Genomic DNA, 23,332 nt, shown 5'->3' on the forward strand with positions numbered 1-23,332 from the left:
TCAGAATTTCAAGAATTCAACAGTGGATGTTGTTCTTCATTAACCAGAGTAGTATGACAGGAGTCAAAACTCAAAAAAGTTAAGTTTGAAGGCTTCCCAACCAAAGTCAATTTGCCGGAAAACATTTACCGCACTCGGTGCTACATTGCGGAGAGAGATGACTGACGTCTCACAAAAGAAGCCAGAAAAGCAATACCAAACGCTCGAAGGGGAAAAATCGTTCTTGGCAGTATTTACCGAGCTTATAGCTGTTAACTAAAAATAGTTTAGTAGTGTTTGTAGAGAACTGTAACCACTTTCTAGTCGTTTGTTTTATCTGAAGACCATGTTTTTATTAATTGCGAAGGTACCATTATTTCCTATCTATTTCAGATAACCAGTTGTATATTTTTCTTGTATACTTAATACATACAGCTACTGAAGCGAAATGGAAGTTCTGCAGTTTACAATTTGAATGGTACCAATTTTCGTAGATGCAAACTAACTCCAAAGTTAGGTACTAGTGGTGAAAACATTCACCACAATTTTAAAGTTTAATATCTCTACTTCAGCGAAACAAATTGAAAATTTGGAAAAACATGATTTATGAACTGTATGAATATTCGTTGTAGTAACTAAGGAAACGGTACCAAAAAATGCCCCCACCTCCCCGAAGGAAATCGTGAAGAAATGCAAATGCATTGCTTAGCGTCCATGACGGCGTTCCGCAAGTGAGAACCCAGCGTTAGAAGAATATACATTTCTTGTTTTTTTAATACAGCGCGCATCAACCGCACGTGGTGTTTTAGGGGCGAAGCTTCTTAAAGCGGAAACCGTACGTACCTCGTAGTATTAGTAGTAGTTGTAGTGTGTCACCATTCTTCGATTTTGACCTCAAACGTGGTGCCATTGGGAGGTTTTTTCTGTGCGTTGTTGAACAATAAAAAAATCGCAGCATGCACGTTAACTAAAAGCCGAACTCTCCTGTCTGTCATTACCCCTTAGCCGCCATTGGCATGTACATTGAGCACTATCTGACAAGAAAGGGTGGCTACGTTATACTCGCTGGGTGTGACCTCCTTCGTTTTAGAAAGGTTTAGCGAGCGTTGGGCCACAGTGCCATGAATACAGTGAACTAGTATATACGCGAAACTCGAGGCGGGTAAAGGTGGGAAGTAGACATGAAGCGCAAGCCGTAAGAAAGTGTGCGTGTGCCTCCTCTCGTTCAGTCCTTGTAATGTCTGCTGAATGATGGTGCTCCTATACGAGGAATATATGATGAAAACATGCGAGATGGCAGTACTTGGAGTGTTGAATAGGTGGACGAACTGAAACGCAGACAGATGCATGGATGGACGCACAGATGGCTGCACGGACGTATGGACGCATGGACGGACGCAGGAGTAGATGCATGGACAAACGCAGGGACGGATGCCCAGATGGATGTGTGGACGCACGAACAGACATGCACGGACAGGCGAATGGACGCACGGGCGTCCACACAGACGCACGCATGGACGGACGGAAGCAAGAACGAATGGACGGACGGATGCTTCGCCCCACTCTCCATTATTTACTCCGTGGATTTGCTGCCATTTTTTTTGGTCGCAAGAAACAAGATATGCGTTTCTAGCTCTAGTAGTTAGCGTGCATGGTTATAAATACTAAGAAGTGAGAAAAATAGCGCTCTCGGCTCCACGTTGGTGTTTCGCACCGGCGTCTCGAGCAGACATTTCCAAATGTTCTTGAGAGGCGTCCAGCCAACGAATGGTCGAGAGTGAGGCGCGAGCAGACGGGACAGTGGGGCGCAGGGAGGAAAGTGAACGGCGAGAGTAGAAACGGCGAAGCAGTGCACGTTTCCTCTCCTGCACTCTCTCGCACCACATGCTCCAGTTGCTAGGGTTGAGAATAAGCGTGCTCGCCCGCAGCGGTTTCTGTGGGACAGAGTGAGAGTGGAGAAATAACACTTACCGGCGCGCGGATGCCGCAGACAATGCCGGATGCCTGACATAGCCCGGTTTGCTTAAGCTACCAATAGTGTGTGCGTTTGTGGCCTATTGAAAAACTGTAAATTCAGACAGGTATGAGCCGCACAAATCACGTTATACCCAGTATTGACCCTTTCTTCACTAAAAATCAAGAAGGCAACGGCAAGCCCGACAAAAGGCTGTGAAGCGACGGTGTCAAGCCGAAGACCCATGTACGTGCGAGAAAATACTAGGCGATGGTAGAGAAGACCCCGAGGCGGTGGATGTCTTATGCGAATAACGATGTGCCCTTAGGTATTTGAGAAGTGCAAAGAGAAGGTTTCAGGGCGAGTTTGTCTCTGGGAATTAGACAACTGCGCCGTGCCTGGGACAGTCTATGTGATTCAACTTCTGTGCGCAGACAATCAATGTAGAAATAATCTAAATTGACCTATCAAACACCTAGCAGCAACTTGGAAGCAATCTAGAAACTACATCACCTAGCTAACACCTGAAAACAGCCGACAAGCAACCAGATTGTTACATGATTGATGATTCGCTTCCAGTATAAACTGTTTACAAACCATATTTACTCTAGCGTTGGCAGCTCTCACTGGTACAGCCTAGAGCATGAGAACAGAGATAGAGGTCTACGTCACTTTTGTCCGGTACACACATGCTTCAAGAAGCTAGCAATCTGCATCTAGCACTGATTGATCCCCATTGAGAGATGCAGCAGTTGTGACACACTTAGATGTCACCGTTTTGGGAGAGCGGTATGGTTTCAAGCATGCGACGCGCACAAGGTCGCTTGCCTGTTAGGGAGATGGAGAGCATGAGCCGACAGGAGCAATTTTTTTAGTTACGGGAATCACCACACAAAGCTCTCGACATGGGCCTGTGTATCGAGAAAGTGGGTTTTCCGAGAAGCCAATGCGACAGGTCGGAGATTCTATGAGAAGCGAAGAACAGGGAGAAGCGTTCATAGCCCGATGTAGATGATCTTAGAAACGCCTTTGGTCGTCTTTGGCCATAAAAAAACGAGTGCGCTTATGTAGCCAGGGTAATCAGAGCTGCTGAATACGGATTGGTTTTGTCAAGGGGCAGTGTAGGTTCACGGCTGAATAACAAGAAAAATAGGTAGTAACCGACAGTGTCATGGTGTGAAGGATTGTTGGAAAGTGTCACGTATGGTAGAGCAAGGTCCTAGTCAGAGTGGTTCAGGTGCGCGGTTGAAACGCTACGTGAGACTATTGTTAATTCAATACGGCGTAGTGAGCGTTGCGTCGCTCGGCAAGACTGCAGGGTGCCGGATCTGAATCTCTATAGAAAGCTCCATGTTGGAATATCACATCGTGTAGTACGAATTCTACGATATCTGTGGCACAGCTTCAAGCTTGTTTCAAGAGCTCGTGTTATGGTGTAGGGTGTGGTGTAGTCTGTGACCACGTTAGTCCAATTCATAGGCTTTACATGGCTTAGAACAAACTTTGTTGAATGTTTTGAATGCCACGGGCATCTTTTATGAGCATAACACACTGATCTAGACAAGTAGTTCATACCTATCCAGTTGAACATTTTGCAAACCCTCAAACAAGCTTCTTATCAGAATGCTCTCACCACCTCGGAAAGTCAGTCACGTCAGAATGCCCAATGAATCAGTTACGCAGAACACTAAAATTATTGAGTTGCTCCGTAGGATACTCATCAACATGCATTTGGTTGGGTTGTTATAGAAACCACTGGCTTGTTTTAAAACTCTGGTACTCTAGCAGTAGATGCCTGGGTACCCTGTATATATGATGTTCGGTAGCTTCTATATAGAGGCCTATTTCGTAGTGCAACAAAACATAAAGCTCTTGATTACGAGTACTTACAATTTATTTTGAATTGTGCACCATGCGAGCAATAATTTCACTTTTTACTTTGGTTAAACAGAAGGAATGAATAAGCTAAATGTAATATTTTTTTTTATTTTCTCTTTTAGTGAAACAGTGCAATAACAGTAAAGGTGAGTATGTCATACTTATCAAGTGTGTCTGCACCCACCAAGGTAATAAATTTACAAAGTTAGCCTTCCTTTGCTGGTTCAGGCACTTTCAGTACCTGTTTCCGTTCCAGTTCATTTACTTTCATGTTTCACAAAACATGTTACATTAAAAAATCACATTTTAAAATCACGTTTATTAGAGCCTGCACCTCTCATATCATCTCGTTTAGATGACAACCTCAATGTACACATCCGTCGTAGCAATACGTTGACGTATTCTGGTGTTTTTCTTCGGAAAACGTCCCGTAACTGCAACCACCTGTCCACATCACTCATCGGTATTACTAGCTCTGACACATTCCGCAATGTATTAAACACGTCACTTTGACTGCACTACATTATAACGTGATGCTGCGACCTCTTTATTTCTTTTTTTGGTATCCTATGTTCATACTGCTCTTTTCTTTTAAACATATTTTTTGTGGTTTTCGTTTTACTGATTATCTGTAATGATTGCATTTCAGATATCTTAGTTGGACTGTTATCTTCTATTCGTTGTTTTTTGCCCCTACTCTCTATAATGCTGTAAAGCCTTGAGGGTACATTAAAAGTTAGTAAATAAGAAAATGAAGAAATAACTATGTAAATATACAGATGAAGATCCCAGACCACTGGGCTGAAGGCGGACGTCCTGTCACGAAACGTGTTATATATGTCCAAGTAAAATACAACTAGTCCAGAACGTAGAATACGTTATACAAATAAACGAAATACAGACTAAAGAAAGTAATACTTTAACAATGATAGGTACTATAAAGAACATTGCTTAGAACTGCTTAGAACATTGAAAAAATACGGAAAAAAGCTCAAAAATATCTACTAATTAAAACAAAAACCAATTAGGGCAAAAAAAGAGACGTAGCTGTGGCACTATTCAGAGCACTTGAATATGAGAAAGTTTGTTTGTTAATTCGGTTTGGGTTGCTCTAAAGCAATTCGGGCTATGTTGCACCAGGATTAAGGTGTTCCAGAAACAGTTATTCAGATGATGAAGATTTAGGGCTTGTTTAAAAAAACACAGTCTTTCACAAAGTTCATCACGTCACATGGGGTTACTAAACAATTATATCCTAGAAGTAGAGGCGGGTCTAGAGTTATATGTTGTTTGTATAGTGCGCTAAAATAGTTTACCTCTATGTTTCGATTGCGGGGCATTCCATTAAGATTTGCATAAATGATTACGATTCTTGGCATTTTTGGCATATTGGTTGTTGTTCCTTTGTGAATAAATAAATTGTGTGTTAATTGGGCGTGCCGAACGAGAAGTCGGCAATATATAACTACGATAAACCGTTCTTGGTGACAACAGGTCTTCCATTCACCAAGTAAAGGCTTCAATAGATGAAGCTTGTTACTCGTGCACAATTCCCACTGTTGCTGCCATTTTCCTAACAAAGCTAGATCAAGTGCGCGCAGGCTGTCTTTGTTGGGAATGTATACTTCTGATATTGTTTCATGGGCTGTCATCGAAGCATAAATATCTCCCTTTTCATTTCAAGGTATCCCAACAAGAATATAAACAAGTGTAGATAATAATACGCATCTTAGAATTTTAGGGTATTCAGAAGAAACGCGAATGTGTTCTAAAAAGAGCTAATGATGAGGGTGCTTAACGTTAGAAGAAAATTATTCCATGTCGATAACAACGTGAAACAACCACAGTGATTTCCATAATTATTATGGACTAAGGACAGTGAAGATTGATGATAGCAGCAAATATTGCTCCAATGGTGTTAAGTAGAACAGCTTTAGGAATGTGTTCACTGCAGGTGAGTTATTCATTGGTTTGAATAACAATCTTCTGAAATTGTATTTAAAAAGCTGTGTAGACAGATCATTCTGTCTTTATGAAGCATATCAGACAAACAGCAGCTCAGTGAGCTGAACTTTATTATACAGATGGCCTGATTATTTAAATCTCGTAGTGGTGCTTTATATGTTGCATAAGTGATACCCCATGACGTGATGTCGTAGTTCAGATGAGAGTGAATAAACACAGGATTAATAGTGTAGATTTGCTCAAGTAGTACCAATCTTTCATAAAAATTTCAAGACATAAGCCTGCGCAGTTCAAGCACAAGTCTGCGCACGAAATGGGTGACGTGTTTTGTAATTTAAGTTTGAATCTAAAGTAACACTAAGAACGTGATATTCATTAACTGCACTAACATCATCCGAATGAAGCAATACAGTGCGAAGAATTTCTAGTGTTCTGTGACGGGAATTATAAAGCACAAACAAAGCTTTGCAGGGCTTCATTTTGTGGAAATCATAGCTAGCCCGCCATATTTGTCTTGGCTTTGCTACCTCTTTTTGCGTCTTCATGTCCTGACATCACTCTCTTCTCCTCCGCGGCCTTCCGCGCTGGGGGAGTGGGGAGTGACGGTTACCCCTCTCACCCGGTAGCGGATGCCGACTGTGGCACCATGCGGGGAGTCTTGGGACGTTTCGCGCGCGCGTGTCAGGAGTGATAGAGACCGCTATGGGACGACATGGGGTAAGCACGCATTTTTTTTTTATCCGTCTGCTCCCTTTGTTTGAGACCCCTTTGGACATCGCCAACGTCACCTTGTGCCCGCGGTGAACGCTGACATTTTATCGCCCTCCCCTTTCGAACGCTAGGCCCAAGAGAGGTGCGCTGTTCTAGTGCATGGTCATACTATGCCGACCCGTACCTCTCGGAAGCCAACGTGAGTGGAGCTGTTGCCCTCGCTCGAGCGACCGGGCTCTTTGTGCCGGTGTCACTGTGAATCACTTTTGCCCGCGGGACGTGCTCGTGGCACCCTGTGTAGTACTTCTCGCCTGTGGCGTGGATAAGCGCATTCGCTTCCCCGCCGCGCCTTTTCTAACGGGCTCCGTACTCCTTTTTTTGGTGTTGCCACAGGCAATAAAGTATTGCGACCAGTAGCAGCACCTTGTTCTCGCCACGCAATGGTTATTGCGTGCCCTGCGGCTCGCTCAGACCAGACCCACGCTCGTGGCCGTAATCCTTCAGGATACGTGTGCACTACAATTTTCAGCGAATTAAAGCTGCAAACTGCTAAAATTTTGCTCAAATCAGTGTTCAACTAGGATATAAAAGCAGTTAGTGATTGATCATTAGCAAGCAACATTGTGTCATCTGCGTAAAGAAAAGCTTTCGTTTGTTATAGGTGGCTAGGCAGCTCATTTGTGTACAGTGAGAATGGTAGTGGGCCTGTATGGAACCCTGCGAAACACGCTTTTCGGTTATTCTAAAATTAGAAATCTAATACCCAACGCACTCAGCTTGTTGTGTTTCTGTTGTTTAACTTCTTAAAAGCCTCAGCGCGGGCCCATCGACCTCTCCTGCCAGTAGGTTAGAAATGAGGGGGACATGACTTATTCAGTGAAATGCTTTGTATAGCTATACGAAAACTGATTCTGCATAGAAACCAGCATCTATGGAACATTTTATTTCACCTGTGAAAAAAAATTATAGCACACTCAGCCGAATGACTTGCCCTCAATCCAAATTAATTTGAGGAAAGTATAATAAATTCTGCGTAGTAAGTGGTAGGGCACTTATCAATACACTTTTCAATAAACTTGCTGAAAAAGAGGACAATAGCGATAGGAATATAATTTGAAAGGCAAGCACACTCTTTTTAAAACGCGGGAATCATTTTCGATTTTTTAGCTGACTTGTGAAGAATAGGTTAGTGATACAGGTTAAAAGACTCGCAACGCAGTGAGATAAGATACCAAGCACGAAGTTGATTTCATTCCAAAAAGCAGATACAGACGATGAAGACTAGCGATAGAAGGACCACATATCTGTTTGAATGACATCGTCTTATTCAATTCACACAGCTCCACAATCTGGCACCAAAATATTACCCCAGCAGCCGTTACTCAAGCAGATTTGTTGATACAAAAACAGTGACGCCGCCATAGCATTCTAATGCAGGTTGGTGCACACCGCTGGTAGTAACCGGTGTGCACCAACCTTAAGGGCGCTGTTATGCCTGAAAACCAAGACCGAACTTCATTGCTTCTGCAAAGGCAATCAGCTTCAAGGCCAGCGAGTGAGCCTGCCTGACGCAATCACCTTAACAACGTAATCTAGCCCGGCAGCACCGGTGTGTCTTACGCAACGCACGACAAGCTCCCTCAACCTACGGGTCCTATTTCAATTCGGTGATGCAATCGACGCCATGCAGTCTGACGAGTCTTACGCAAGGCGTGGCAATACCACTCGCGCACGGGTTCAATCCAGCGCGTCGGTTCCTGATTGAAGGAGGATGACGCCGGGGCAGGCGGTGGTTCTAATTGGAAGTTGCTGACGTAAGGATTCACCCGGAGCCTATAAAGAATCAAGCGCTGCGATGTCAAGCAGCCGGCCTATGTGTCAGAGACCTGACGATAGAGCAGATCGCTCGAAGACATCTGCGCTCCTCGAGCTCCTAAGCTGGTGGCCTTAGTGCTGAATATGTAACTCCTCTATGCTGCACATATATGTTGCCTTAACTGACCGTCGTTTTATCCACTCCGTCTATCAGCTCTGCTCAGAAGCAGCCGCGAGCTGAGAAACACCCGCTACCGAATAGTGGTGAGCTTGGCGGCCCATGACCTCGGCCCGCTACGCCAAAGTGGCAGTGGCGGTTCGAGTCGTAACAGTGGATGACAGCTCAGGAAGTCGATGAGGCCTGGGCGGATATCAAGCACCTCGCGAGGAGGCTGCACAGCGAGAACTTCGCGAAGAGGCAAAAAGACAAGAACTTTGCGGCAACGAAGAAGCAGAAAGGCACGAACGTCGTAAGCGTGACGATTCTACTGCTGCTTCGAGGATGACGTCAAACATTGGCTGCAGGACAGCTTGGCGAAGTAAGCTAAACAAAGCAGCAGAATTAGCTAAGGAGTAATATACTCGGCGAAATTTACGTAGTATGGCAGTGCGCGTCAAAAAAAAGTTGAAAGAAAGGAGGGCTTTAAAAAAACCTGATGAACGGAAACCCACTCCATGCCATAATTTCAGGAAGGACCCGTTTCTTACGAAGGACACTGTAGGGGAAGGGCAAACGAAAGCGTAGAAATCGAGTGAGGCTCCTAAACAGTACACTGATTCCACAAAAAACGCTTGAGTCACGGAAGCCGCTAGTCTGCTATAACTGCGAAAGAGAATAGCACATCGCAGTAAACTGTAAACAAAAGTTCGCTTTAGCAACAATTTGAGAATCGAAAAGGAACGCGTAGTTGTTGAACCCATATCTCTAGGAAATTAGTGTCAATGGAAAAACGTATTGAGCACTTCAAAACTCAGCGGCAACCATCAATGTTGTCCATTCTTTCTTTGTGTCTCCAGATCACTTTACAGTAGAGTGCGCGTGGATCAGGCAAGTCATCTAGGAGCAGAGTTTTTGGTTAGCAATCGCTACGGTTGTCATTGAGGGCCCATTCGGTGAGCTTCGCACCGAAGCAGTTGCGTCTGCCACGCTTCCCGATTGTTTTCCTCATCTTTTTTGAAGAACTTTGAGAAGCTTCACAAAGAGCGTGGTAAATCACCCTTTTTCAACTTAGCGTACATAGGCCTAACGCGAGCGCAAGCGTGGAAGCTTTCATAGGAACTTGATATTTTTCAATGTAGTGAAACACCACCTGCAAAAGTGGTTGATCTGCTTTACCATGGCAGTTGGTCGAGGAAGCCTGTCGCAGACCGGTTGAGTGAGGCCAGGTCTGTAGCCTCGAGGCATTTCTATATAGCCAAGGTAAAGAAATACATTTGTGCCCTGTGAAACACAAAATAAAATACACATCTGTGCAAACAAACAGAACTAGGCACTGAAAAAAATTACATTCATATTGCTGATGACTACGTTGACAATGAGCACGAAACGTCATCTAGACCTAGACGTTTGGTTTCATTGTTTTAGGGATGCAGTTAAATATGTGGTGAGTTCGAAGTTTCCGGTCCTCATATGATTTTAAAATGCTTCGTGCTGAAATAGCGGTTCCTGTTAGTACCAGGTGACGTTACCTTGGGCATCGACTATGGCCTTCATCCTGTCGGGCAGATACCTGTAGAGGGCTTTTGTGATAAATGAGTCACACTTAGGCGCTCCCGCACCTCGTTGACTACTGCCCAGAGGCCACCCGCAGATTTTTCATAAAGAATTAGGTGAGACAGTGATTCCTTCATCCTTTCCTGCACATTTTCTCGAATACCTAAGTAACGAGACTGTAGGGGTCACATGAGGACCGATACTCTACGCTACACTAGCAGGTGATCAATCTTTTCGGCAGCGTTCACTGGCGAGCAATCATGCTGGAAAATGCAGTCATGCTGTGTTGTGACGTGACTGGTGATATGTGAGAAGGTGGCGGTGTCCAGGATATGGAAGAATTTATCTGCTGTGAGGGCTCCTTGTATGCGCATCAGGGGTCCGAGGCCATCATGTTTGATGCATCCGCAAATGCTCACCACAGCCCAACCTTTTGCTGATATTCACTACGCATACTCAGGCCTGAACCTATAGTAGGGACAAACACAACAAAAAAGCTTGTAAAAGGCTGTGTAGCGTGACTCAGGTCTTGTAATGCCAATCATGTTAAAACAAAAGAAATACGAGACGAAACAGCAAACCTAACATTACTATTAAGGCGAAAATGCTGTCGTTCGTTCACTTATATAAAACTGCACTCTAAAGAACCCCAGGTGAAGTGGTCCCAACTTGCACAGTCCTCCCCACTGGCATCCCTCATAACCCTATCGTGGATTTGGGATGCTAACCAGCAGATATTATTAGGATTACATTAAAATCAAGGGTTTCATCTTGATAATATAATATTCGTTGTAGGCATGTTTTTCAACCCAAGCATGTGGCACTATGGGTGTATGAAATGAAGGTATAATTTCTAAAGGACTTTCAATCGCAGCGATTCTGTGAGACCTGAGTTTTGTTTTAGACTTTGGCGCGTTTAAGCTCAAATTATCACATTGTTTACAATGGCAATTGTTGTGAGGTTAGGAAACTGAAAAAACTTGCAAGATTTTCAACATACCGAGTTCTATGTGGACGCCAGACACGGGTCCTCTGATCCCATTTGGTCGTGAATGTGCACTCATCGCTGAAGACCACTCGGCTCCATTCGTCAATGGACCAGGCTTCATGCTGCAGGACTAATGACAGGCGCTTTGATTTGTCAATGGTTGTAAGCAGCGGCTTTTGCACTGTCATCCTGCTCCTCAGTACTGCTTCAGTCAGCCGCCACTTCGCAGTTATTTTTGAAGCGGTCAGTTAAAGGCACTGGCATATTTCACTAACTAAAGCTCCAGGGTTGTCAGCAATGTGCACCACGATATTCATGTCGTCTTTTTTGTTGTCACTCGTGGTCTTGGATTTCTAGGGGCGTTCTTCATTCTGTTTTCATCTCTGAAGGCCTGAATAACTCTATTAACGGTCTTAAGTGGCATTTTCATGATGACAGCGGCAGTACGCTGGCTCTATTTTTTGGTGTACTGCTCGAATACTCAAAGCTTTTTGTCCTCAGGCACTCAAGCCATCCTGCTTCTAGGAATTTGCTCCGCCGAAAATGATGTTGATATGTCAGGTTTAACGTGCGAAAACCATCATATAATTATGAAAGATGCCGTAGTGGAGGGCTCCGGAAATTTCGACCACCGGGGGTTTCTTAACGTGCATCAAAATCTGAGCACATGGGCCTACAGCAACTTCGCCTCCATCGAAAATGCAGCCGCCGCTGCCAGGATTCAATCCCACGACCTGTAGGTTAGCCGCCGAGTACCTTAGCCACTAGACCACAGCGATAGAATAATCCACCGAAAATGAAGTCAGAGAAACAATACGCCCCCAGCTGTGGAATCATGTGAAAGCGATAACGAAGCCCATCACTCGCGTAGCTTGGTGTGAGGGCTCAATGAAAATGTAATCGTAAGCTTTTCAAACGCCATTTAAACCGGCCAGCCGCTTTTGATAACAGACATGGAAAATATTTGTCGACGCAGCGAGCATAGCAAGCTTGTCGCTAGCACGCGCCGAGCGTAGGGCAGGGAAGTTGCAGACGACGTGGACAAGTACCGCCTTTGCGAATCGGTGTGCATGCTTCGCTTACCAAATCTCGCTAGCAGTTACCGCCCCGTGGACTGCCGGCCACGCGCATACGTGTTACCCCGAACAGTTGACCGTACACCGTTACAACGTCACACAAAATAGGGGTGACTTTCTTGTGCCCACTGCAAGCATTGCAGAAATTCAAGATTCTAGTGATACTGCAAGTGACGATGTCCGTAGTATGTGTACGCCAATTTTTAATGAGTGTTCAATTGTCGGTATGAGCACTGTTTAGCTGAACCACGAAACAATCGAGGCTGAAAGGATTACTAGGTTGGCAAGTAACTGTATTTCTAAACCATCAATTGCCCTGTCATATAAGGAGTTACCTATCTACGGGAAAATATGTGAATTTGCAAAGTGCGTGTGATCATAATGATTGAAAAGCAGTGTTCCATATATATATGGTTGCCTTTTTTCTCCAACAGCCATTTTTTCAAGCACCGCCTGTCCCATCTTCATCTCCGTGTCTGAGAACGCCGTTTTGCATAATTCAGTCAACAAAGAGGTAATATGACGACTTCCCGGCGTGCCCGAACTGCCACGTCCATATCTGCGATGCGCAACGACAGTGTGCAGAAGTATTTGAAATTTGTGTATTCAAAGACTAATTACTTTGTTACCAACAAAGAATTGTACTTCGAAAACCAGTGGGTACTGCTGACTCAGTTCGCGCATATCTCAAAATATACTTATTTAAGAAGTTCTGCTTTTGTCGATGACCTCAACATAAAACACACAACAATACACAAAAAGTCCAGGCAACAGCATAAGCACTATCTCTACGCCATGACTACGCTATAGCAGCGCGGTGCCTTGTCAGGAAATAAAAATGTGGTAGAAAAACAGCAAGAACGCAAGCTGTCTCCACCTAAGTGACTAAACAAGCTTCTCATCCAGCGCTGTTGAACGTAATGTTGTTGCCGCCATGATAGTTTAGCGCAGCTTTTCTATCATGGGCCAGCATCCTACACCATCATTGCCCTCTCCCACTCAATCATGCAGCGTTCACGCGTTATTGGACGAAGTGCCAGAACACTACCCTTTATTTTGCGTCTACCATTCTTTTAACCTTGCCCATATAGCCTACACCATGCTAGCCACCCCTTTCCATAATATAAACAACTGTTCCCCATTGCACATCACTACAAACACAATGCTTGAGAACCTAAAATTTGACTGAATTATTGATTGTTTGAGGTCGCGAATTTTCTAACCGGCAACATTAAAAAGATGTAATACTGTTTTCAGTAATTTCTTTGCCGTAACCGCGAGATTCTTGTCTAGCCTAACACTAGCAAGTATTTTGCTTTTGCAAGTGTGCCGCTTGTGGCAATGTCAACGTTCGATCATGGAAATAATGTTGGAGCATGTGCTAGGGAAACTACATTTTATGTGACAGGTGGAAGTACTTTCGATGTATTTCACTGTAACATCATCTGGAACGTATTTGCAAGTCCTCCATCTTTAACTAGAACACGGTGTTATGGGAGCGATAACCAGGTTTACTTTTGCTTGTCCGAACATGTCCTTGAGGTCCCTATCACGGCGTTGCATGACCTTATGCAGTTAGGGAAACGCTTTTGCATGGCGGTTGTTGCTTGCTGATGGTCGACAATATTTGCGAAGAGTACAATTTTTGTTCGGAAATGAGTTTCAATAATAATATTTAAATGCGAGCGGCTGGTTGGGCTTTGATACGATGCCTCTTATAGCTCATGATGCTTGCACATTTGATACTGTCACGGGGTTGTGACGTGAACAAAATGTTCAGGTTAAACTGTTTATTCGGCCAGACTTGTAGTCCCCTAAAAGGAAAGTCAGATTAGAGCAAGACACTGGGACTGATAGCGACGAATGGAGCGTCGGCCGTCGATCAATCAACAAGCGACAAAGCGCGTCGGCATTCACACATGCACTGTCGAATATTCCAGCCTTATCACCGGTCGTCAGGCAAGCTCTCAAATAATCTCGAGTGTTCGCTTCTTATCCACAATATTAACAGAAAGAACTAGAATTATCGCGAGCCTTCTTGAACAAACAGGCGGTGTTTGTGTTGAGCATTCCTGACCCGGGCTTTTTGTGCGAAAACGAAAATAACAAAAAAGAAAATGAGAAACGTGCGTGGCTTTGCGCCTGTGTGAAGAAGAAGTGTCCCGATACTTAAATCGGGGCACAGGGGGAACAATAAAAATTACTACAGTAAAGTAAAAAGTGAAACAATAAATTATTTCAAGCAATGAACCACAATAACGGAGAAACAATAACAAATAATACGGTTCTTAGGTTCATTTGTGGATGAAACGGCTGGATGCGCACAACATGAACGACTTCAGACTTCGCGATGCAGTAGGAGACAACCTCGTATTCAAGTACGCCAGGACTTTGAACTTGCCTGTACTGTCCGAAGTACCACCGCAGACGCTTTTCACTCACTTCACGTCGGTATATCGGCATTCACACCCAAACACGGTCACAGGTTTCGCATTCTGCGAAGGGTCGTCAAAAATTGGAACGGTGGCTGTCGATCATTTGTTGGTTCTTGATGTGGAGACAGGCGAGTTGTCATGCTTTTTCGACGCGTTGAAGGTAGAGAGTTACGTAGGGGTTTTCTACGTCAGTGACGTTGGGCAACATGCCGTCAAACATGGTGGACGGGCTGTTTCCGTAGACCCACTTCTAGGGCGACATCCGCATCGTCTCCTGCACCGCCGTGTTGTATGTGAAGGTTAGGTATAGAAGAAAGCCGTTCAAGTCTTGTGTTCGACGTCGACGTAAATTGCCAGCATGTCGGTGATTGTCTTCTTTAGCTGCTCAAGGAGGTAGTTGGTCTGTGAGTGGTATGCTGTCATCCAGCGGTGGCTTCTCTGGCTGTGTGTCAAGACAACCAAAGTTAATGCCCGAGTGAAGGCCATACCTATGTCGTTAATGAGCACCCCTGGGGAACTATGACGCAGGATGATGTTCACGACGAAGAACTTTGCTACCTCGGCGCAACTTTTTTTAGGCAGTGTCTCTGTCTCGGCGTAACGGGTGACGTAGTAAGAAGCAAGGACTATCCATATCTTTAAGGAATTCGACGTTGCGAAGGGTCCCAGTAGGTCGATGCTGATTTTCTGGAATGGCCTTTGATGTGGCTCGATGCGCTGCAGAAGCTCAGCTGGCCTATTTGATGATATCTCCTATCGCTGACAGCCTTGGCTGGTTTTTACGCAGTGGGTGTTGTAGGCAGTGAGACGGGGCACAAGTACTTTGCCGATATTCTCGCTAACGGGCTGGAAACACCGAGATTTCCTGCAGTGGGATCATCCTCCGGGCCTTGAGGAGTTCTGGTCGCAAAGCTGAAGGTGCCAAAGAAGGTACTTGGCTCGGCGGTGAGTTTTTTTAGAGAAGGCCGTTTTGTATCAAAGCGGCGCAAGTTCCTGCTAGAATACCTTCAGAATTGCGGTGGTCTTGCGCTTGAGGTATTCAAATAGGCCCCTAAGTTCTGGGTTGGCTCGCTGTCGTTCAGCAAGTCGTCGGCAGTTATCGTTCCCAAGTAGCTGTCGTCATCTAAGGCATCGGGTGGCGGTGGATCGAGGGGGGCACGAGACAGGTAGTCAGCGTTGGAGTGTTCTCAGCCAGACATGTAAACAACGGTGATGTCGAATTCCTGAAGTCGCAGTCTCCATCATGCGAGGTGACCTGAAGGGTCTTTTAAGATAGCTGGCCAACAGAGGGCTTGGTGGTCACTCACAACTTTGAAAAGCCTGCCTTAGAAGTAGAGGCGAAACATGGAGGTAGCCCAGATGATAGCAAGACACCATTTTTCTGTTGTGGAATAGTTGACCTCCGCCTTACAGAACGACTGGCTCGCAATACTAACGGTTACCTTTTTAAGTCTGTCAATCTTATGAACCAAGATGGCTCCGAGCCCAACACTGCCTGCACTAGTGTAGATTTTAGTGTCTGCGCGTTCCTGAAAGTGCACTATTATTGGCGCCGTCTGCAGGCGCCGTTTTAGTTCTTGAAAGAAGGATTCCTACTACTGCTTTTCCCACGTGAACATCGCTCTTTCTAAGGCTAGTAAGTGGCGCGGAAATGTGGACAAAAATTTTGACTAAAGGCCTGTAGTAGGCGTACAGGAAAAGAAATCAATGTAGGCATTCTTGTCGTCATGTAGCGGGAATGCAGCGAAGGTTCTTGTAATCTGCGAGTCGGGGCGTACTGCGGACTTGATCATCAGGTTACCAAATAACCAGAGTTCCTCGTTTGCAAAGCGGCACTTTTTTGGCTCTAAAGAGAGTTCAGAGCTTTTCATTGCTTGAAGTTTAGCTTAAACGCGCCTGATATGCTTCTCAAAGCTTGAGAAAAACACGACGATATCGCCCAAGTACTCATCTCAATCAGCACACAAAACGAACAGAAACATAAGAAAGTAACGACACAAGTGCTGTCTAACAACTGAAAGCCTAATGAAAAAACGTGTCATATATATAGATGAAAACATGAAGGTATGAAAAAACTTCGACACCCCCGCCAAGCACGTCATCAAGTATGCTTTAGATACAGTCGTCAGCAAGCTTAACATAAACTCTCCGATGCATGATGTGGGCTACTTTGACTAATGCTAGCCACGAAGCGCAGCGTGATGTTGCCTAGATATTAGCTCGGTATGCTTCTGTAGGATGTCGGCCTGATGAGTAACATATCGGCAACAGAACTCAAAGCTACACGGCGGTAGTGTCGATGAAACCATTTAAGGACACGCTGCGGAGCGTTCGTGTTATGCTCGCTGACGACTGTATGTAATCTCAGACCTGTACGCACGTAAATTCGCTGAAGCGTACGCAGTTATAAAAGCTGGCGACAGGTGCGTGAGCTTATAATTTTTGTATATATATATATATATATATATATATATATATATATATATATATATATATATATATATATATATGTGACGTATGTAGCGATGTTTGGTAGAAGCCGAGAAGGAAGAAGTGCAGAGTAGAATAAACATGGAGTGTGAGCCAGGCCACGTCTCCCATTCATCATAGCGTCACACGAGTCGACAGGATGAAGACCTCCCAGCCACTTCACCAGTGTCTCATCATCGACGCAGTTCTCCACAAGACGCCCTGACCATACATCGACTACGGAATCATCTCCTGGCCGCACACAGCAACCAGCCATCATCATCGAAGACCTCAGCGAGACGCAGTGACCGAACGCGGACCACCAAGACCACCAAGCATCATGACAGCAGCATCAGACGACCTTCCCATCCCCAAGTACACCGGAGCAGCGGACGATGGACCTGTACAGAACTGGTTCGACCTGTTTGAGTTCCACGCTACCGCTGCATCTTGGTCGGAACGGGAGATGGTTACGAACTTCAGCGACTACGTCACCGGTGAGGCATTTAAGTTTTACGTCACCCACATATTCGACAACGACGAGTCTTGGCAGAAGATAAAAGAAGGAATGATCATCTGGTTTCAAGACTATAATAAAGATTCGATTAGCCCACGCACTCTCAGTGCATTCAAACTCAGTCATCGCAGTCATAAGCAGCCTTCACGCACTCGAGTACAGAGCATGAATGTACAATTCCCGTCAGGTGAAGTTAGCCACATGCTCACGGAAAGACCACGTGGTCGTGTTCCCAACCTTCCACCTGGTTCCTCATCCGCGGATATATCACCAATGCTCAACTCACTGCTGCATAAAAGAATTGAATCCGCTATTGATGACCGAGATGCATTTAATACCTCATGCCGCATGCGTACTTTGCAAACTGACTTGGCATTCAGCTCAGCAGTGCCACAAAGACAGAAGCATTCACAATCAGCATCTTGAGAAGGAAAGTCTTCTGCAGAAGCGTCTAGTGTTAATCAATTACAAAATCGAAGTGACGTGAATCCAGTACGCAACCTCACTGCCAACAATGAAAGCAAAAGCACAGGTGCGACTTCTGATGACACAAGTAATCTTCAGGCAACCACCAACAATGAACGATTTATGAATACAGAAGATTCAAGTGCACGAAACACCGCACATTGTTTTGTGCCGGAAACATCTGCATTGGTTCACGTCGTAGAAGCCTGCGAAGGACTTGCTAAGAATCCTTACACAACACGATCAATGACACACCACAAGCAAGTCGACGAAACCAAGAAACTACAACGTCAACGTATACTTCAACATTGTCAACGACAAAAGGAAACCTCATCGAAACCACTTTTAAGGCTCAAAGAACATTGCAAAAAGACCCATCGTCGTGGATACATTCTCCACCAAAGATCAAGAATGTGCCTTCTATCAAACCATCTGCGACATCGCCATAGGAAAATCTCCAAAAGCCACAAAAGCATTCCTTGTACTCGGCAGAAACACAGGCAGCACCCAATCAACCTCGATCAACGCGCACGCAAGCTGCCTGCACGACCTGTGCCAAGACGAAGATATCCATGCCTACGATATCCGAACTGTCCATTCTGCAAGGCGTTCGAACCTCGTTTGTTCTTCACAAGAATGCCAGCTGCGATTTCCGCTATCTCCACGTCCAAAGCCTTCTTGTGTTATCCAGGACGCAACCATCAGCCTCGCCCACCAGAACTCCTGCGTTAACCGGACTGCTGCACTCTTTCTTGAAGCTTTGCGAGTTTACGGAACACCACGGGACCATGAAACCAATTGTGCATTTTGACATTTGTGACTTATCAACCTCTCCTTGTGTACTTTTCCTTGTTCGTAATCCATGCCTTTTTTCGGGGGGAGGGGGAATCGTGTGACGTATGTAGCGATGATTGGTAGAAGCCGAGAAGGAAGAAGTGCAGAGTAGAATAAACATGGAGTGTGAGCCAGGCCACGTCTCCCATTCATCATAGCGTCACACACACACACACACACACACACACACACACACACACACACATATATATATATATATATATATATATATATATATATATATATATATATATATATATATATGTTTACAGTTTTTACACAGCGCTAGTGTCTTGCACTTTCATGTGTTTTGTCCCTTTTGTGCGCTGATCGAGATGAGTATGTTTTCCAAGTAGCCCAATTTGCTACTTGACTTTGCCCAAGTACAAAAGGCAAGTATGCCACTTCTATACAGTCAGCACGGTGTTCATAAAACGCTGAAACGCCGCAGGCGCAAGCTAAAACCAGGGTTGCCACTGGCAGCTACTTTTCGCCAAATTGGCGATATTCAGAGGCGCGTGGCGACCAAAATTTAAGAATGACGACATTGCAATTTTTCGACAATTTTTTGGCGTAAGTCTACGCTGAGTTAGGCATTCTATACACATTGTCTTTGAAACACATGAAATACATCTTCTCTTCCAATTTTTCGTTGCTTGAGACCCTGCTCTAGAAGGTGCACTTTTCGCGCCAATTAGTATTTTTGTCCTGCTTCTCAAATCACCTATATCTTTGGGGCACTGGCGTACAGTGCGTCTACCAGAAACATCTCAGCAAAATTTATGTTTACGAAGTGCTGGCTGTATAAAGAGAGAGAAAGAAACAACATGCAATAATAAAAAGTGGTTTATCGCGGGTTGGGCTTTTCTTCTAAGGCTGCATTGGCTATAGCAGCTCGGCGGGTCTACCAAAGGGGTCTATTTGGCTTCCCAGGGTCCGCTCAGCAAGTCGTGCCTTTCACGACCACGTAGGTATTGGGTGCGTATGTCCTGTGTCAACTGTAACAGGTCGCTTTGGACAGCTGTAGGTAATAGGGGTATCTCTGCACCACTGGCATGAATTAGGATATCTTGCCGGGTACATCATGTGAAGCTTGTGCAAGTTTGGGAATGTATTAGTCTGCAGGTGGCACCAGTCTCAAGCTTGATGTCTGCTGAGGTCCATATGGGGAGGTGCCATGATGCGGTGATCTAATCTTTGTTTCCCTAAAATTTCGCGCTGGGTCAGTCTTTGATCAGTTTTCTCTTCAGCAGCGGGCGGTAGTGGGGCTCCGCCTCTGAGTACTGGAGCTTGGCAATGAATAATTCATTGCCATCCTGGCCCGTATTGGATGAATACTAGACTAACCCATGGTCAAAGAGTTCGTTTCCCAATTGCTTGATGGCCTTTGTAGACAAAATGTCCTTGATGTACACGCGACAAGCTGTCTTATAGTCTGAGATAACGTAAGCAGAGACATCCTGTTTGTCTGACTTTTGAATGGCGAGAGTGATGGCAGTTGCCTCGGCTGACGCGGAAGTTGAGGTACGTGTGGAGGCGGGGTTGACAAGTTTACCCCGGTTGACTACACCGAGAGCGAAAGCATGAGATTGCCCTTGCTGTTCAGGGTAAGGACCAACGTCTGAATAAGAAACGTCAGGGCTATTCTACAGTCGCTGCGTCCTCTGTACTCGAGCTTTTCGGCGTCCTCTATGGGGGTATGGATGCATATTGCGAGGGATGGGCTGCACCATGATGCGCTGTCCGACATTTTGTGAGAGTGAGTTGGTGGCTTTAGAACAATATTGCGGTGAGACAGGATATCCCAGTCCTTGTAAGAGAAATTTCCCCTGTGGTGTGCGACCTAGTTGTTCTCACTGAGCAATGAGTGTGGAAGCTGCCAGCTCCTCGAAGGTATTATGGAATCCCAATTCCAGCAGGCGTTGTGTGCTTGTACTGGTGAATAGTCCAAGGGCTGCTTTAGTCACAAGTCAAATTAATATGCTGGCTTGCTCCTTCTCTGTTTTCCGGGTTGTCTAGCAAGCGAGTGCATAGGCAAGCCGACTCAGAACAAGTGCTTGCACAGGCCTCAGCGTGTCGTGCTCAGTATTGCTGTCATTTCTTTTGCAGATTCTTTTAACGAGTCCTGCCACGCTTTTTACTGTATGCTTCAGGTTATCTAAGGCAACCTTCGCACTCGTTCTTTCCAGAATGTGCATGCCGAGTATTCGAAAGGTGCTAATTCTTCTGAATGGCAATCCTCCCAAGTAAAATGTCAGCTCAGGTGCTCGGCGAGACCACGACCTATATCGACGTATGTCAATGCACTCTGACTTCCTCGATGCACACTTCATCCCGGCTTTGTCTATGTAGTCTTCGGCTACACTCAAGGCAGTTTTCAGGACATCCTGGCGCTCTCCGTAGGACCCTTCAGTGGTCGAAAGGGTTATATCGCCTCCACACTTTGCAAAGCCAAGGCGTGGTTCGTGAGTTAGCATTATGGCCAGCTTGCGTAGCGCGACTTTAAAAAGAAAGGGAAACAATACAGAGCCTTGCGGTGTGCCTCAATAAGGCATACTTAACGGGTTGGATTTGAGTGAACCTAATGCGAGAGTTGCAGTGCGATTGCGCAGAAATGTTGGAACGTAGTGGTAAATATGTTGCACACATCCAATATTTTCCAATCCTTGCAATATTGTTTTGTGAGAGATAGTGTCAAACGCTTTGTGCACATCTAATGCCAAAACTATGTTGTCAAGACTACCTTAGGGTAGATTCAATACTTTCTCCTTGAGAATAAGAAAGATTTCCTGTGCCGAGACCCCTCTGCGGAAGCCAGACATCACTGCCTATCTATCTATCTATCTATCTATCTATCTATCTATCTATCTATCTATCTATCTATCTATCTATCTATCTATCTATCTATCTATCTATCTATCTAGCTATTGTCTATCTATCTCTCTATCTCTCTGTCTATCTATCTATCTATCTATCTATCTATCTGTCTATCTAGCTATCTAGCTATCTAGCTATCCGTCTAGACTTCTGTGACTTTAAGCTCCTCTGGCCATTTCGATAATGGCATCGATACCAATCTTGGTATCGCGTAACATGACTGCATAAAAAACATATTTCACTAGTCATAAAATGAAAATCATGATATATGTAATAAATGTCATTATCTACATTTCATTGTCCTGCAGCTCTTGCGGTTGTTTCGTTCACATGGTATGTGAAAAAACTGGTATGGTATGACATGATTGCATGGCAAACTCAAGTGACAGACCCTAACAGGAAAATCATGACATGCGCGTCATTTAACAACATGACTACTTGGTACGCTCAGGATGCGCTCATGGCCGTTTCGCTAGCATCACATATACCAAAATTAGTATTACCGTACGCGAATGGATGGCGAAGGTAGGTGACTGGTGCAAACATATTATTAATAAGAATCGTGTCATGTAACAACATGACTACATGCCACGCTCATGATTCGGTGGCAGCCGTTTCACTAGCTTCACTTATACTAAAATTGGTATTATGGGACGTGAATAAATGATAGAGGTATCATACTTGCGAAAACATGCTAAACATGAGATGCGTGTCATGTAACAACATGACTACATGCTACGCTCATGATGCGCTCGCGGTTGTTTTACTGGCTTCACCCCAAACTCGGTATTACGTGACGCGAACGGACGATATAGGTAAATTACAGATTCAAACATTATAATGACATGGGCGTCATGTAACAACATGACTGCATGCCACACTGATGATGTGCTCGCGACCGTTTCGCTAGCTTCGCATATGCGAAACTCAGTATTACGTGACGTCAGTGGAGTACGAAGGTATCTGACTGGTGCAAACATGATAATCATGAGATGCTTGTCATGTGAGAACATGACTACGTGCCACCGTCTAGGCGCCAATACACTTCGACGTGACGCCGTGCGCGTGTTTGCCGGCGTTCATTTTGTCGCGTCACGCCGGCGTTGCCACACCAGGCACCGGTCCTGCCAATACTCGCAGGTGCGTGCCGCGCTGTGTTGCTTTGACGCATGCACGTTTCAGCGCGTCCTGCGTCCCTCCGTTACGAAAAGCGGGAGACGCAGTGTTCTCTGGGTGACGTATCGGCACGATACGCAGCATGTCACACTTCGCGCCGGTTTCCATCGGGCCGCGCAGACGGACGCTGGTCACGCCTAGGATCAGACTATAGAGTTTTCGCGTTTTGCTCACGTAGCATCACTGTGCCCAGTGTGCGTGCGCGTCAACGCTACATCGGAGTATACTGGGCCTTTGATCATGCACTCGCGGCCTTTTTGCTAGCTCCATATTTATCAACTTTGGCGTTACGTAACGTCAATGAATTACGAAAGTGTAGGGCTGGTGCAAACATGATAATCTTGACACGCGTGTCATATAAAAACATGACACCATACCACGCTCATAGCGTGCTTACGGCTGTTTCGTTAGCTGCACATACTAAATATGGTGTCAAGTGACTTGTATAGATGACGAAGTTAAGTGACACATCCAAACAT

The 23,332-nt window shown here is 45.1% G+C and overlaps 1 protein-coding gene across 1 annotated transcript in view; it reads left to right on the forward strand.

Annotated features, from left to right (window-relative positions):
- LOC142764763 (uncharacterized) overlaps positions 1-23,332 on the forward strand; it is a 422,070-nt gene that overhangs the window by 308,749 nt on the left and 89,989 nt on the right. Inside the window, exon 6 of the mRNA XM_075865291.1 lies at positions 3,934-3,957. Coding sequence (XP_075721406.1) covers positions 3,934-3,957 — 24 coding nt within the window. The remainder of the gene's footprint in view (positions 1-3,933; positions 3,958-23,332) is intronic.

This window comes from Rhipicephalus microplus, chromosome 6, assembly GCF_043290135.1.
Source record: "Rhipicephalus microplus isolate Deutch F79 chromosome 6, USDA_Rmic, whole genome shotgun sequence".
Classification (NCBI taxonomy): Eukaryota; Metazoa; Arthropoda; class Arachnida; order Ixodida; family Ixodidae; genus Rhipicephalus; species Rhipicephalus microplus.